General features: G+C 29.4%; 3 protein-coding genes across 3 annotated transcripts in view; 2 read left to right on the top strand and 1 right to left on the bottom strand.

The window, feature by feature from the left end:
* Nucleotides 1–201, top strand: part of LOC115241437 — a 2,705-nt gene extending 2,504 nt beyond the window's left edge. The window contains exon 3 of the mRNA XM_029817201.1: nt 1–201. Within this exon, the coding sequence (XP_029673061.1) occupies nt 1–172 (172 nt within the window). The 3' untranslated portion in view covers nt 173–201.
* A 136-nt stretch (nt 202–337) lies between these two features.
* On the bottom strand, nt 338–7,658 carry LOC115241439. The gene is given in 7 exon segments (XM_029817203.1): nt 338–636; nt 862–1,115; nt 3,683–3,922; nt 4,188–4,537; nt 4,947–5,683; nt 5,886–6,361; nt 6,454–7,658. Coding segments are annotated over 7 exon segments (2,367 nt in total). The 5' UTR covers nt 6,491–7,658; the 3' UTR covers nt 338–363.
* Nucleotides 7,659–7,899: 241 nt separating this feature from the next.
* LOC115241438 (protein unc-13 homolog 4B) overlaps nt 7,900–16,252 on the top strand; it is a 33,525-nt gene continuing 25,172 nt past the window's right edge. Inside the window, exons 1-3 of the mRNA XM_029817202.1 lie at nt 7,900–8,307; nt 12,127–12,285; nt 13,271–13,520. Of these exons, the coding sequence (XP_029673062.1) occupies nt 8,207–8,307; nt 12,127–12,285; nt 13,271–13,520 (510 nt within the window). The 5' untranslated portion in view covers nt 7,900–8,206. The remainder of the gene's footprint in view (nt 8,308–12,126; nt 12,286–13,270; nt 13,521–16,252) is intronic.

Here is a 16,252-nt window from a genome sequence, read left to right as displayed (position 1 = left end):
CTCTTGCGCAGCACGTGTATGTGGTGGATTTCCTGCAGGCACCGAACCTGAACGCAGTAGGGTTCACGACTCCGTGATTCGATACGCCTTTTGTGCCTATTCTCTGGAAAACAATACCTTCAACTTGTCGGATAAGAACATGAGACTTTCAATGGCGCAACGTGTCGAATAATCATTTCGGTTTTCTTTCTATACCTACGAATCGCAACAGGAATGCAAAAAAAAACATATAAAACTTGTTTTTCATTATCAATAATTATTATTAATATGTAATCGATTAAAATTGCGAGAGATTGATTAAAACGCAGAAATTAACAAAGAAGAACGAAGTCATCGAATATGTATGTATATCAACGTGCACGATCACAAATTCATAATATCTTTGATCCACTCTAAATAATACGATACTCTAACATAGACACCAGTAATATCTCCACAACCTTTACCAAAAGAGACGATGCCATAAATGGTTTTCTTACTAGCTAATGGTCCCCCGGAATCTCCGAAACAGGCATCCTTCCCTCGACTCCCATAACATAGATGATAATCATTTTTGATGGATACGTAATAAGAAGAGCAGATTTCAAACGGAACATATTCTACATAAACACCCAAAAGAACGTCGGGTGTTTTTTCCTATAAATTACATAAGTTATATTAAATCGCTTTATATATTTTTTCATTATTAATAGCGCAAATTAATAAATAAAGAAATCCAATAATATTAAAAATTCCAAATAACATATTCATTTTTCAAATGTTTCGCAGACATCTTTAAGATGTCTAATTAACAACAATTATCCAAAATAAAAACATTAATTATACAAATCCTTATAAGTATTATAAATTAAGCTTACTCACTTTCTGAGGTTTTGTAGATCCCCAGCCACAAACTAAGAGTTGACGTTGTATTCTGTAGGTTGATTTCGGTAAACGAATTGGTCGAACGGTTTTCGAAAAATGAAATGGTGGTGTCACTTCAAAAAGCGCGATATCGTGATAGAACACTTGCGAAAAGTGATTGTATGTATCGTTGTACACATGAATGTTTGTCACCTTATGCATATGTCCGTCCTTGTCCGTTTTATTAGATCCAGCTCGTACATAAAACTGTACTGATTTGCGTCTAAAAAGCAATACAAAATATTGAAATTATACAAAATTAATTTGTGATGTTTGATTCAGGTGATAGCCAATGTCCTCGATATTATACTAGCACCGCATAGAAATCCTAGTGAATCATGTAAAGAGAGCTGCAAATATGTTATTGTTGAAATAAATAAATTATATTCAAATAAAATGAAATATACAAATGAAATATACGATGAAATATACAATGAAATATACAATAAAATATACAAATTATATACATTGATATAAGTATAGTTAAAAAATTATATTAACCATAAAAGGTCGAGATTTTATATCAATTGGATGCCCTCCGATAATTTTTGGTTGCATTTCATGCGCTGCATTTTCGCTTGATGCTTTAATCAGGAAACCTAGAATATGATGGAGAAAGATAAATAACGTGTGTGGGGCTAAGGTTCGTATCGAGAATAATGCGAATAAATGTCATTTAATTACAGTTTTAATACTATTATGCAATAATAATATGCGATAATTACTAATAACAAAGGAAATTAATCAACATTCATATATTGTAGAATGTACATAGTTATTCATACCGGCGAAATAGAGAATAATGACTGCTCCGCGCATTTTTACTGACTGTGTCATGATACAATGTGAACAGGCATATGTGACATATGACATATGTGAACGGGTATATAAAATGCGACGATCCATTTTGCCGTAACTGTAAATGTCAAACACGATATATTTCATGAACGTTAAACTGAAACAAACGCTGATACTATCGCACTTACGGTATCATAATAATGTGAAGGCTTAATTTGATTTATGTAAGTGTCGTAAACACAAAATGATAATTTAAAATTTATCATTTCTTGTCGTGGCGAGTTCAATACTTATTAACGAGCAACAGATTTATTGTAAAAATTTAAAAAAACTCTATCTTCAAAGATTATAAAACTGTCATCGCGTGTTAGATACAATATAAGTGTAATTATTACAGATATAAAATATAAAAATTAAATTTACATTTGATAAACTTCTAAAAAGTAATATTGTATTTAATAAATGATATAAATTACTTTTGCAAGACTTTTTTTGTTATAAAAACTCTCTCTCTCTCTCTCTCTCTCTCTCTCTCTCTCTCTTTCTACATTTACATTGCATTATTTATAAGATTGGTTCAAAAAAAATTTTTTATTACTATATTTTGTGTGGCGCATATTATTTACCCAATATAAAAAAAAAATACAAAACATAAGAAAAAAGACAATTAAATCAAATTACAAAAATAATATAATTTTTATAAAAACAGGCGTACACAAAAAGATTAAAGACAAGAAATTTTTTAATGAAGGATATAAATTTAAATTAAAATTTAATTTTTTTTCAATTCTTGTTTATATATTGTTTATATTTTGACAATTAGTTAAGTACATACATAATTAATTTTTTTGCTTGTTTTTGTTAGAAAATATATATGTTTTAAAAAATATACATTTTATACATGTTAAAAAAAATGTACATTTACTTTTTAAAAGTATATATATACACGGTCTATCTAAAAAGATTTGAGACTGACTTCATTAAAAATCGAGAAATCAAGATATATAAATTTTATTAATTACAATATTTAACATAATCCACCCCCCTCCCTCTCCTCCCGATGTCAATGCAACATTGCAAATGTTCTTTCAACCGTTGGAAGCTTCCGCAGTAGCCTTTCTTCGGAATAACCTTCAATTGTCTCGTCACGTTCGCTTGGATCGCCAGGATATCGTCAAATCGCTTTTCCTTCATTTGCATTTTTAATTTTGGGAATAAAAAAAATCTGCCAAATACGAAGAGTGTTGAAGCACTGACATCTGTTTATGGGCCAAAAACTGGGCCATGATTGCCGCAAAATGCGCCAGTGCGTCGTCATGCAGCAAAAAAAATCCCGTTCGGCGTAACGCTGCGGACGAATGCGTCTGATTCATGCCAAAAGATCGAGTATCTCCAGGTATTTGATAGTGATTGTGATGCCGAGAGGAACAAATTCATAATGAATCAAGCCATTTGCATCGGTGATACTTGTACCACTCAAACACACATGGATATGAAAGACAGTCTTTACTATATGCTTGTTTTATCAAATTATAGATCTCAGTTGGCGTTTTTTGAATTTTAAAACAAAATTTGAGAGCAACACGCTGTTTCATTATGACAATTATGACGAGTACAACAATTCATCGTCACTATTCAAAATATACCACCGGTGATGACGTGAAACAAATCTTATAAGTAGTCAAGTATTAGTACTAACAATAAAAGGTTCCGCAGGTGTTTGAAAGATAGTGCTATTTGTTCGCTCAGGAAAAAATTAGTCTTGGAACTTTTTAAACAGACCGTATATGAATTTCCTAAATAAAAATCTTTTATTAAGCCATAAAACTTATTTGTTATATTTATTGACATATTTGCAGTAAAATTTACAATTTATTTCTATACATAACAACAACTTCCTTAGAAGCTTCAAATATCATCAAAGAAGCTATTTTCTTAATTGTATCAAGTTTTGCAAAATTAATTAAAGACTATAATCTACGTTCAGATGCAGGTGAAACTCATTCTTCGTCCAAGTCTTCAAAGTTAGATTCATCTGTATGCTCTCCCAGACAGAACAATGTAGAAACAAAACTAATAGTCTCCATAAACATAGTTACCAATAACAAATTATTTGCGAGACATGCTAAAGTGCTTTTACTGTTTCTGTTTTGCACTCTATTTACATGATTCATAGAACGCACTAATCTATCGAAAGCTTCATCAGTCTCCTTTCTTATCTCTGTAATAACATATATAATTAATTTATAAAATATATATTTTTTTATTGCAATACAATCTACTAATCTTCTAGATTCTTTTACAAATTTAAAACTAATCAATAAAAGTAAATTATTTGTTGAAATTATTTTAATGTCGACATGAAATATCTTCCTAATAATTTCAAAACAGAAATTAGAGCAGAGAAATTACTTATTAATAAGATAAATATTTTTTCTTCTCGTAATAATTAATATAAGTATGTAATTATTAATATAAATACTAACGATCTTTTTTGCGATATATCACAAGATGTTTTATTTCATTGTTTTTATCATAGATATCATCGCTTATCATTGCGCTATCTGAATCTGTCATATTAATTAACGGGACATCAGTAATTGTGTCAATGTCTACGTCTATGTCATCCAAATTTGTATATCCAAATAATTTCAAGAGTTTCATCATCCACTTAGACAAGCAGACAAGGATTTGAGTCTGCCATGATTCCTTGAAAGAACTAATAAGGAATTTTTGCATCGCTAAAGCGGAACGATGCAAGTTACCAATAGCAAACATTGTTTTTCTTAATACTCCGTTTTTGTATAGATCCAATGATACAGATATCTTTTTGTACCTAAAAAGAAAATTATAAATAAGTGCATAACTAAATTCATCAAATCCAAAATTATATTGATAATACATTTTATCATGAAAAATCTAATAATACGATTGAGAAACTATGACATACTATATTCTGTACTGCAATATTCGCTGAATTAGTAACGTATTAATTATTAAACATGCTGTAAGAGATTGTAGAAAAGCATTAATTAAAAATATTAAGACAAGCAACATAATTAATTTATCTCTTCATTGGATATATAACGGATATAACGGGATGCAATAATAGCGTCTGATATAGATATTGAGAAAGTAATGCCACTTAAATTTATTTTAATATTTCTGATTTGCATTTGTTCAATAAACTTGTAGCGAGTATCATTGTTGTGCCGATTATATGATTTATTAAAAATATTATTAACCTTATAGCTGTTTGCTTGTCCTTAGCATAATTTTTCGAAAGTGTATTTAATTTTCTGCGGCCATCTTGATAAATCGTAAAATACTGACACACGTCATATATAAATTGTCTTCCCCATCTGCTTCTTGAGAGAACATTTCCGAGTTCATTTGCGACACGCCGAAGAGGTGACCGTTTAGATATTCGACGGTCCAGAATTTTTTCGTAGATGTACTTAACTCGCCGCGTCGTGGTCTTCGGTAATTTTTGATCGAAGTTGCAGCGAACGATCGCGCTGTCATCCTCATTGATATAAATCTTACAATCACTTAAAGCTTCAATAGCTGTTAACCATGGTTTGGCAACAAGTGTGCGATGAATAATTATTTCGCGTGAGTTTTGCCTCGGTAATGACACGCAAGCTACAAGACGTTGCAGCTCTTTGATACAATCGTCATAATTATTAGCTCTTTTAACCAATGAATGACAAAGCAACGCGTTCAATTTTTCATTGGCTGTGCCATTATTTGGTGTAAAATAGGAAAATGTTGGTTCTAGGTTGAACTTAAATGTTTTCATGTTACTGTCCGGTGAATCTTTTATTAAATTCACGAGAGTTTGATCAAGATAAAAAAATGTATGATTTCTTCTATCCTTTGCTGACAATAAACATTTGAATAATTTTTCGTTAAATTTGGCGGGATCATTTATAATGCTTAGAAACTTGAAGCTTTTCGTTGTCTTGCGTAGTAATAATTCCTGGAGAAGAAAATATACATAGGTATATATCATTTTCATAACATATTTTTTTATTAGGGATTATTACCATAAAGCATTATATATTTTTTTTTCTTCACGATATATATAGAGAATAGAAAATAATGCTAAATATTTTATTTCAAAATATAAACAGTTACTATATTTTTATATAATATCTTAAATAAACTAATTTACAACTTACCTTGTGTAGAGTCACATTATACCTATCGAAATAACGATCGATCGTGGACCAAACTTCCTCTCCTATTCTAATGAGATCGCATAGTAAAAGTGATCCCTGAACCAGACCTTCGGTAAACCAATTTTCAGAGATTGTAGAATTCCATGGTCTTTGCTTAAATTGACGGACTGATGTAATTAACCCACTAGCTCGCGCAAACCCCATAATTTTTGTTCGTATAATCTTGCCTATCTCATTAATTGTGCTTTGCAAATTGTCTCCATCGGAAGATGATATTCTTAGCGTTATTGGCTGAGCGATCGGCCCAGTCAATCTCGTCAAGAAATGTTTTATCGTTGCTTCCGCACGTTGAATCTGTCTTGGATTTATTAAAATAAATGACGTACCGTCCGATTGATTCCTTTGAGATGCTGTCCATGCATTAACATTATCATTATAATAACTACGCTTCGCCGACGCACAAAATATTATAATTCCTATAAAAATAATAGAAAAAACAACATTGATTATTGATTTAATTATTATTGATATATGGAATTAAATAATATATTTTTTCTGCCTTACTTACCGAAGAATAGAAACAATGTAATTAATTTACGTCGCATGCTTGAGCTAATTATAGATAGCTAACTCGTTTGTATGTAGATTCTTTCAGATGTATGTGATGCATTTTATCCAGACAACAGCAAAATATTTCTTATAAGTTTATTTGTACTTATCTCTTTGTAAGTCATATGTCGAGACGTACATCATAAAAGTTTAAAATTTATGCACTCAAGCAGACGTTAATACGTGTCGTGTCATAGACGACATATCGAAATATTAAATTATAGTGCAAAATTTATATCCGAGATTACGAAATAATAACTAGCATTTATAGCTTTTGTAAAAAAATTAATATTTCGTGTAAAAAATACAAAGCTAACATTTCCATATCATAATGCTACAATAAACGTTATTGATGTTTGGCAATGCTGTAACGGAGAAATACGTATATAGTATCACACAAGCGAAATGGCGCCTGCGTTCATGCACCGCAACGATCGGGACGCCAGTCTGGGTAGCAGCTTGCCAGGAATCAATTCCGTACACAGATACTGGTCTAAAAATAGTAATGGAATGCATTTGCATTATTTTCTTCGTAGAACATGACATTTATTGCGATAATCATTGTGTTAATGATAAATGTGAGATTAGATATTCTTTGTATTTGTTACGTTTTCTATAAGTATTGACTTTTAATCATTAGATATACCGTTATATCAGTGCTATTTAGCAATCGTTTGACATTTGTAAGAAAAATATTTTTTGTGTAAATTTATATTTGTATTTTGAGTCAAACGGATAGCTTTACTATAGTAAATTCATACAAAGCTGATATACGCGTTATATATGTATATGTGGGGTGTATTTCATAGTGTGTAAAATGCATAATTATACGTTTAATTATACGTTTTACATAAGTGATTCGTCGATATGAATATTCCATATAAGTTCAACAAAGAGATAATACAAAAGATGATGTCATTGAAGTGACAGAAGCTCCGCGAATGTTGAGTCATTTACATCTGTGCGTCTTGTGACATAAAATTTTATTTAATTAGCCTGACATAGTGGCTATGAGAGAAAGATAAGATAATAGATTAAATAAACTAAGCAAAATGTTCTTTTCATTAGCGCGGTAACATAATTTCTTCGTATAATTTTTATTTAAATTATTTTATTACTTTTATTTAATTTAAATATTGAAACAAAGAACAACAAAATTAAACTTAAATTTTATTAACGTTGACGTTAATTTAATTCATTCTTTATTTTTTGTCAAAACGAAAAAAGAAAATAAAGCATTTTTATAAAATAAGATATTGTAAAAAAAATTAATATTATTTAAATATATATAAAATACAGGGTTTTGCTATGCGCGATGGATAAGAAAAGAACGTTTCTGTGGCTTGACAATAGGTGCCATCTACAGGGCGATCAAAAAGTACAAGTGACTGGTGAAGTGATCTCATTTGCGAATAAGTGGGACGCTTACTAGTTGCACCTCTATATAACTGTTAACACCAGCCGGCATTTTTTCGTTGTAAAACACTCGAATTCTTCCCGTAAATCCCAAAAATCGATAATAGCAAGAAATGTTTTTGTAAGTGCGTGTTTTTTTTTTGTATACGTATACACAAACGTCTTGCGCAAGTTCCACATAAGCACAAAATGATCACATGTTTAAAATAATACGGTACATCTTTTGGAGAATGCTGGATTACATATATAAATACCTTCTAATTGCCGGATAAGTTTGAAGAAATCGAGCTACGAAGATGGACGAGGAAGCTATGTGGAAAGATTTTTATCGCAAGATTGTAGAAGAGAAATTGACAGAAGAAAATAACCAACAAGAGAAATCGGAACATGAGATAAGGTAAATTAATGTCAACTGCGTTTGATCATCTCTTATGTTGAATTTTGTTCGTTTTGTATTTTGTACTTTACTGTAAGTTTTCCGCGAAGCATATATGTCCCGAAAAGAAAAATACAGAAAATGTCACAATTTTGTAAAAAAAATTGAAAATTATTTATTAATAAAATATAAAACCAGATTATATATATATAATTTTACTATAATATTACTGTATTACTGTCAATAATTTTAAAAGAAGAAGATAAACTGATTGTGTGTGTGTATGTGTGACGTATTTGGCACGAAACTGAAAAGTCAATAACAGTGAGTTCTGCATGCATACTCATAATTTTCACGGTTGATGATAACGTCTTATGATACGCTAGATGAATGCTCTTAACTCATCGGTGAAGTATTAAGTTAAATTGTATATAACCAGACATGCATATAAGATCTATTAATAGAATGAGATCAGCATGAGGCAGTTCAGAGCAGGGATTATGTCCGAGCTCTGTACCTGTATGCAAAACATACAGATGTATCTATATATATATCCCATTCCACAAGACCTGGTGCGCAAGGTCGTTATGATGTTACATGATTCATACGTTCCAACGTCTTCATGAAAAATAATTAACTACAGACGTCACGAGAAATGTGAAATCGATCATGAAAAAAATTCTATTTTTATAATATTTCTCACGGTTCTCTAAAAGATTTGATGATACTGTTGTGAAAATAACCGCGTACGTCATTGAAATGATAGATAGAATACCCTGGTTTCCTCGTTAAGAATGACTTGATAAAGAAAGGAAAAAACACTTTAAATCATTGCTCTAGGTGAATAGCTCGCGCATATAAATTGATTATTTGATACCATCTCAATGAATTTCAAAGTTGCATACACATATATATGTATATGGATATGGATATGTAAAACAGTCACTAATCTCTGTGGAAATGATCGTCAAATACTTCGGTATTTACGAGATCAAAACAGTGGAAATTTTTCTCAAGTGAAGTTTTGTATATAGTAGCAATATGAATTATGTAATTTTGCAACGTCGTAGATTTTGAACATATTAAGGCATCACAAACTTTAAAACTCATTATAAAATCTAACATTTTATTTGCTTGTAAAGTATTAAAGCATACAAAATGCTTAAACATTTTTAAGAATAAGTTATAAATATATAAATATATATAGTTTTATAAATATAAATATATATATATATATGCTATATATTTATAAAACAACACAAATATATTACATACAGTAAATATATTGTATTGACAAATTTGAAACTGAGAACACGATAGTGTGTACGTTCCGGCCTGGCAATATTATTTCGAGGTTATTCATGTTATTGAAGATTACCTTCAACTTACATCACAATAAACCTTGCGCATATTATTTACAAAGCAACACTTCAGTTTAATTTATCATAATAATGCGGCGTTTAAAGATCGATCTAATAACGGTTAAGTTTAAACAATAAAAACAAATGAGCCATTTACAGTAAATAACAAACACGTTATTTAATATTTATACAAATTTTCATAAAAAAATATTATAAACCTGTAACATTGTTTCGTCAATTTTATACAGATTATAAATGAGCTATAAATTCCTATCAAGTGTAACGCAAATTGTGGTTCGCGATTAATCGATTAATATCAAAATCGATTATGAGAAATTTTTATTATGAGAAACAATCCAATTGAACTACGTAGCCTTCAAGATTATTACAATGCGTCATAAGACCTTAAAAGTAGATGACAAAGAAGAATAAAATAAGATAAGTATAAACGTACATTTTTCGAACGACGCGATTGACCGCAAAGTACCCAACTGGCATGCGACACCATGAATCACTTCGTTCTTGAGTTAAGAATAAAAGAGGCTCAAGAAGACGCAATGCATTGCTTCGAATAAAAGAAAGTCAGCAGTGACGCAAATGAACAAACATCTTTCTCCTATTCTTTTTGCTTCGTAATTCGAGAACGTATTTCCCGTTTTATTTTTCGTAGTGTTCAAAAAAGCTTAGGCAAATTGTTCCCAATATTACTTTAATTATTAATTGGAGATCATGATAATTTTTTTAACTATTTTTCATTCTTCTAAATATTCTTTTAGGAAAAATGTACATAAAATAAAAAAAATGTACATTCGATCAAAATTATTTACTATTTATTTAATTGATTAGCTGAGACGATCCAAAAAGTTTTTCTTTCATTTTTTTCTGTTTTTTATGCGTAAATTGTTTCTTATAATAAACTTGAGTGATCAGTAAGCAAACAAATTTCATGTGATACTTTTATACATGTTATAAACTAATTTGTGCTTATCTGGCAATTGTAAAGCTTGTTTATCTGATACTGCGCATAATTTATGTGCAATCTGACTTCATAACATAATTGTTAGTATAAGGTATTCATAAACCTTTAGTCAAGGAAAATGTTGTAAAAACGAAAAACAATATCTAAAAATAAAATATATTAATAACTGATAATTGGAGAATAAATCAGAACTATTATATTATATAATACCATAGTTTCATGCAGCTACCCAAGTAGCAAGATGACGTCAAATAACGTTTTAATGACGTCTTATTGACGTTAGAAACGTCATTAGATATCGTTTTATCTATAACTTATTTTCTACCTTTTTGAGAACGTGTTGAGTTATTATTATAGCTATAAATGCGTACAAACTATGTTATTAAAAATTCATGATTACATTCTCGATTATGCAATGTATTGCGATGTGAATTCTAATTATCAACGCATAACAAAAGAAATATAATATAATTTTAACTTTATTAAACAAATTATATATTACATCCACATTGATTTTGTCATAATAGATTATTTTTTTCTTTCGAGTTAATAAGATTAACTTGAAAGAATTATTAACTTACGTAATTCTAATTATATCTCTATCGCAAATTATTTATGTAATCAGATTCCAGGCAACATGTTAGTACTGCCTGCTTACTAATCTCTTACCTGTTTCTCATTCGAGTGTATACTCACAATCAGTTTGCAAAGAAACAGGACTGTGCGTTTTACCAGTATCGATACAAAAAATCACATAAATCTAACACGATCCGATTTAATTTCGCAGAATCTGTAGGCTGTAATTCACGATTGTGGGGATTCCGTACAACTCATGTTGTATACAATTGTGCGATTGTGGGATTCCGTTTACGTAGCGGAAAAGTAATTAAGTCCTGGTTTTTATATGATCAAATCATAACATTGTGATAGTCAGTGCGAACAAAGTCGCGAAACGTGAACATACATAGTTCAAGAAAAATAACTTGGTGATTTAAGAAAAACAATCCAGCCTACAAAAATGTGAGCAGAAACGTCAATTCACTGTCAAACTTTAATTACTACAGTTGATTCTTGCATATTGAAAAGCATAAAAAAGTTCTTGGGGATGATATACTGATACCCAGTGCATTATATTGTCTCTTGTTATCAGAAGAGGTGTTGTGCTTTGTAACAAAAATTGATTATTAAAGTAAAGTTGAATAGTTAAAGTGCGTACGTGTATAAAGAAAGAATTCGAATTTATTGTAAAATCTGTAAGTTCTTTATAATTAAATTTTTTTATGTTTGTAAGATTATATTCTTTGTAATATGCGTGTTTTCTATTTAATTTCAAATTAAATAAATCTTACTGCTTAGTTTAAAATCATAAAAGTTAGGATGTATATAAAATAAAAGTTAAAGATAATAGTAAACAAGAAAAATATTTTTCACCTGATAATGCAGCGTGCTTTTCGGTATCTTGCGTGCGTTTTTGTTAGACATGTTGTGTTTCTGCTAAAGGACTAAGAAAATGAAAATGGCACACTTCGAAAAGCTGGACGAAAAACATCCATATTTTCTGATTGCCGCTATTCGAATGTCTCAAAAGCCGGAAGCAAAAGAAGTGACCGTCGCAAGATTTTATTGGAAATTTGCGGCGTTCAACTTTATTCATAACAGGTGAAACGAGAAGATCTTCATATGTGTGCAATCTGTATGGAAAAGCTTACATTGCGTTTTAATATGGTAGCATTGTAATATTTTTTGTGAACCACGCGCTTTAGTAAAGCCACGCTTTTTAACGATTTGTGCACCCGCACACATATTTTTGCCCAAATTCCTAAATACTTTTTAAATTTTTCCATATTTCTTTCCTTTTTTTCTTTCTTAAAATCACACTCAAAATATATTTATTTTAAATATCACATTTTAAGTTTAATTTTAAGTATCTCATTTATAAATGTTTATCCTCTAAAATATAATCTTAATAATAGAAATATTAAATCGAATTAATATCAAAATATTAAAAGCGCGCTATAATGTATCTTCATGTTTATTCAATCACTTATACAATTGTTGAGGCGATATGAGTAGTAGTGCTATTACAGAGGTGCGGAAACATTGAATGCTGATTTTATTTCTCTAAATGTATATCATTCATCAGATATCAAGCTCATTGTATGTAAGCGCATTATATGTAGAATATTGCCTTGCATTGTAAGCGCATTATATGTAGAATATTGCTTTAACGTTTTATTTATTGTATAAATATCTTTATTGTATAATATCTTCTTTATAATCAATATCATAAAAATACCTCTTATTTTAAACAAAGATATTTAAATAAAATATTAAACATTGCTTGTACTTATATCTTTACAGCAAAGTATTTTTTTACATTTTTATTTTTTTAATATATAAAAATATTAACAATACACATGATATTTTTTCTTCTATATGTTTTAAATAATATAACAATTCCAACTATATTTAAGAAGTAGAAATTTCTTATATTTTAATATTTAACAAAATAAAAGAAATTTTATCTTTATATAAAAAAACATATACACATATATCAACAAAATGAAAAATTTTATAGTAAATTGTAAAATTAAGATATAGTTAAACTATCATTATTAATATGAAATTTTTTATATACTTTTAGAGTTCAAGAATCGGATGGCAGCTTTTTCGAAAATCTCGGCACACTGCTTGCAGAAAAAGTTCGCGCTCAAGAACAAGCAGAAGGCCCGCTTCCAAAGAAAAAGGATGAAAAGCAAAAAGAAGAAGAAGAAGATACCTTAAGTGAGGAAGAAAGTATCAATGAGCCAACTGAGGCCCTGCTGGAAACTGACAGCGATAGAGACGAAAGTGAGCATGCTCGGAATTTTTTGGCCGAATCGATAGGCTTAAACGTGAGTGTTAAATATTTTGTATTATTACTAATATAAAACGTACCAAAAATAAATAAATACTAACATAATATTAAATTATTAATGGATTTTTGCATATATGTAATTTTTCTTAATTTTTGCTTTTGAACGTGACGATAAAAATCATACAACAATTTTATTTTACTTTATAGCACTATCACATTTTTATAAATAGTCGTTATTTTTATAATTTAATATATATAAAAAACATCACAATTTATAAAATTAAATGGCTTAACTCGGATCTCTCTTAAATCCAAGCACAAGCTCTGCCCAAAATCTGTAATACGTAGCCAATATTAGAAGATTAATAAATCTTTTTTTAGAGACGATATTATTACATCTTATTTTGAGATTCTAATTTAAAATAGCTTATTAATGACTACTTTCGGCGTGAGACTGAATTCTCACACGTTAACGGCACGCAGAGTGTTGTCTGGAAATACTTCGAGTAGGTCCATACCGTATCCTCTACGTCAATAGATAACGGATGGTCTGTTCAAGATCGAAATGGCTCTTTACTGTCTGTAATGCCTGCGCACAGCAGTCGAAAGAACCTTTATACAACACGTTATATTCACACCGCATATAATTCAAGACAGATTCGTCGACATGGGAGAATAATTTTAAACAGTAATTGCATTAACTGTGTGTGAAATTAAATTACACGAAAGAAACTTAGCACATTTGACATTCGTAATTTATATCCACATTATATAAATCAAAAAAATTGATTAGAGACTGTTTCTTATATAAAAAAACGAAAAAACTCATAATTAGAAATAACATTTCGTGGAACAATTTAAAAATTAAAATTTGATAAATTTAGAATATTTGTAAATTAAGTAATAAACAATAAATCCCGTTATTTCACCATTAAGTTCATAAGTATGCATGATAAAGCTATTTTACATATCTGTTATGTAATTCTTCACATATTTTCTCCATAGTTACAGCATAATATATAGTTATACATTTTGTATTTATGATAGATATATATTATATATGATTCATGCTTCTGCTGGTTAGATCGAAACTTCATTTTCTGTATATTACTGTATGTCCTGCCACGTGATTATAACGATCGGTAACGGTATTGATTTTTCCAAAGGTCCTCAGTCCGACACGAAGGGTAGTCGAAGTTAGACGTTCCCTTACGTTACCATATAAAATCATGCTTTTCTTCGGCAGTCTAAATTTTAGCATTAAATTTTTTTTTTCGACATGAAATAATGCGTTTGATCAAATTTGACGAACCACTTTTTAAAAGTGAGGAAAAAGAGAAAGAATGCGTAAGTTTGAAATCGATAAACCAATTTACTTGCACATTATGTTGCCACTCTCGCACTTTATCTTAAATTTATATATATATTGATATGCTAAATATTGGTATAGTACATGCAGTTTATATTAGATATCCCCGTAGAAAAATATTTTATTACTTATTAGTCTGTAATCACATATAAATAGTTTGATAGCAAAAGATTCATTAAGGTAATGAATATATCCTTTCATATATTTCTGCAATTTATTTTGCGTGACGTCATATGCAATAAAATATTCTAATAAATTTTCATTGATTCAAGAATCAGTCGTTGTTCTACAAGCTTAAAGTTGAACTTTGATACAAAATAATCATCAACAGTTAAAATGGTGCATCACACGCAATAAATTCTTAGTCAGTCAAATATTGTTATGCCATGGAGAGAAAAATAAATAATTATAAAATTTATTAACATATTAAAAAATTACAAGATATAAAAAAGATATATAAGAAATTATAAAAGAAATTCAGAAATTGAACAATACATTTCTCTCTTTTTTCTTTCTTTCTTTCCTGATATCTGTATTATAAGCGATTTACATTTACACGATGTGATTCTAAAATATATATAAAAGTGTTGGTCGCGAATATTCTGAATGTAATACAATTATATACATTCACACGTGCATCCTCCATACGGGGTGTTATACTTGATCGAGTAGTTAAACTTAATCTGAAATGAGATCCACGTGTCTGTGCGTTAGCAAATGCACAACGTTACACTACCACAAAGTCTTTTAGTCGACGCACGACGATTCTGATCCGTCGGTCCATCTATTCCTGGCAGTGTGGTGCTCGCCTCCGTCAAGTTCCTGTCTTGTCTTCTCACGCTGATTATCCTTACCACCTCTTCTAGCTTTATCGCTAATTGCTTTAATTTAATTAACTGGATTGTCAAATATCTTAAAAATATATTTACCTCCAGAAGTTCTAGAGCAATAAAACGTAAATGTATTTGCGTGTTTTTACAATTAATGTGTGGATAAATCAATGAAGAGTATCGAATTATTCTTATTATCTGTTTTAAATTCGTTTTAATATTTGAAAAGATTTTTGGTGATTTGTGCAAGAAATGTGTATTCTAAAATTGAACATAGATTGGTGAAATAGAGATTGATTTGTTATGTGTTGTGTGATTCTGTGCCCTACAGAAAAGAGTAAATGTCATCAAAATAATTGCAAATACCTTACTAAAAAAATTTTAAATTTTTTTCATGACTTAATTAGCTCACATTTCTAATATAAAAGTAAGTTATGTTTAACTTTAATTAATAAAAAATGTCATATAATGTAAGAAAATTAAAACTAAGTTGTAATACAACTAGAATCATTTTAGATAAAAATTAAAAAATTATTTAAAAAATAAAGAAAGATAATTTTAATTAAAAAA

Source organism: Formica exsecta, unplaced genomic scaffold (genome assembly GCF_003651465.1).
Source record: "Formica exsecta isolate Colony F162 unplaced genomic scaffold, ASM365146v1 scaffold489, whole genome shotgun sequence".
NCBI classification, from domain to species: domain Eukaryota; kingdom Metazoa; phylum Arthropoda; class Insecta; order Hymenoptera; family Formicidae; genus Formica; species Formica exsecta.
The sequence above is the reverse complement of the archived record's forward strand: the minus strand, read 5'-3'. Positions and strand labels throughout refer to the sequence as shown.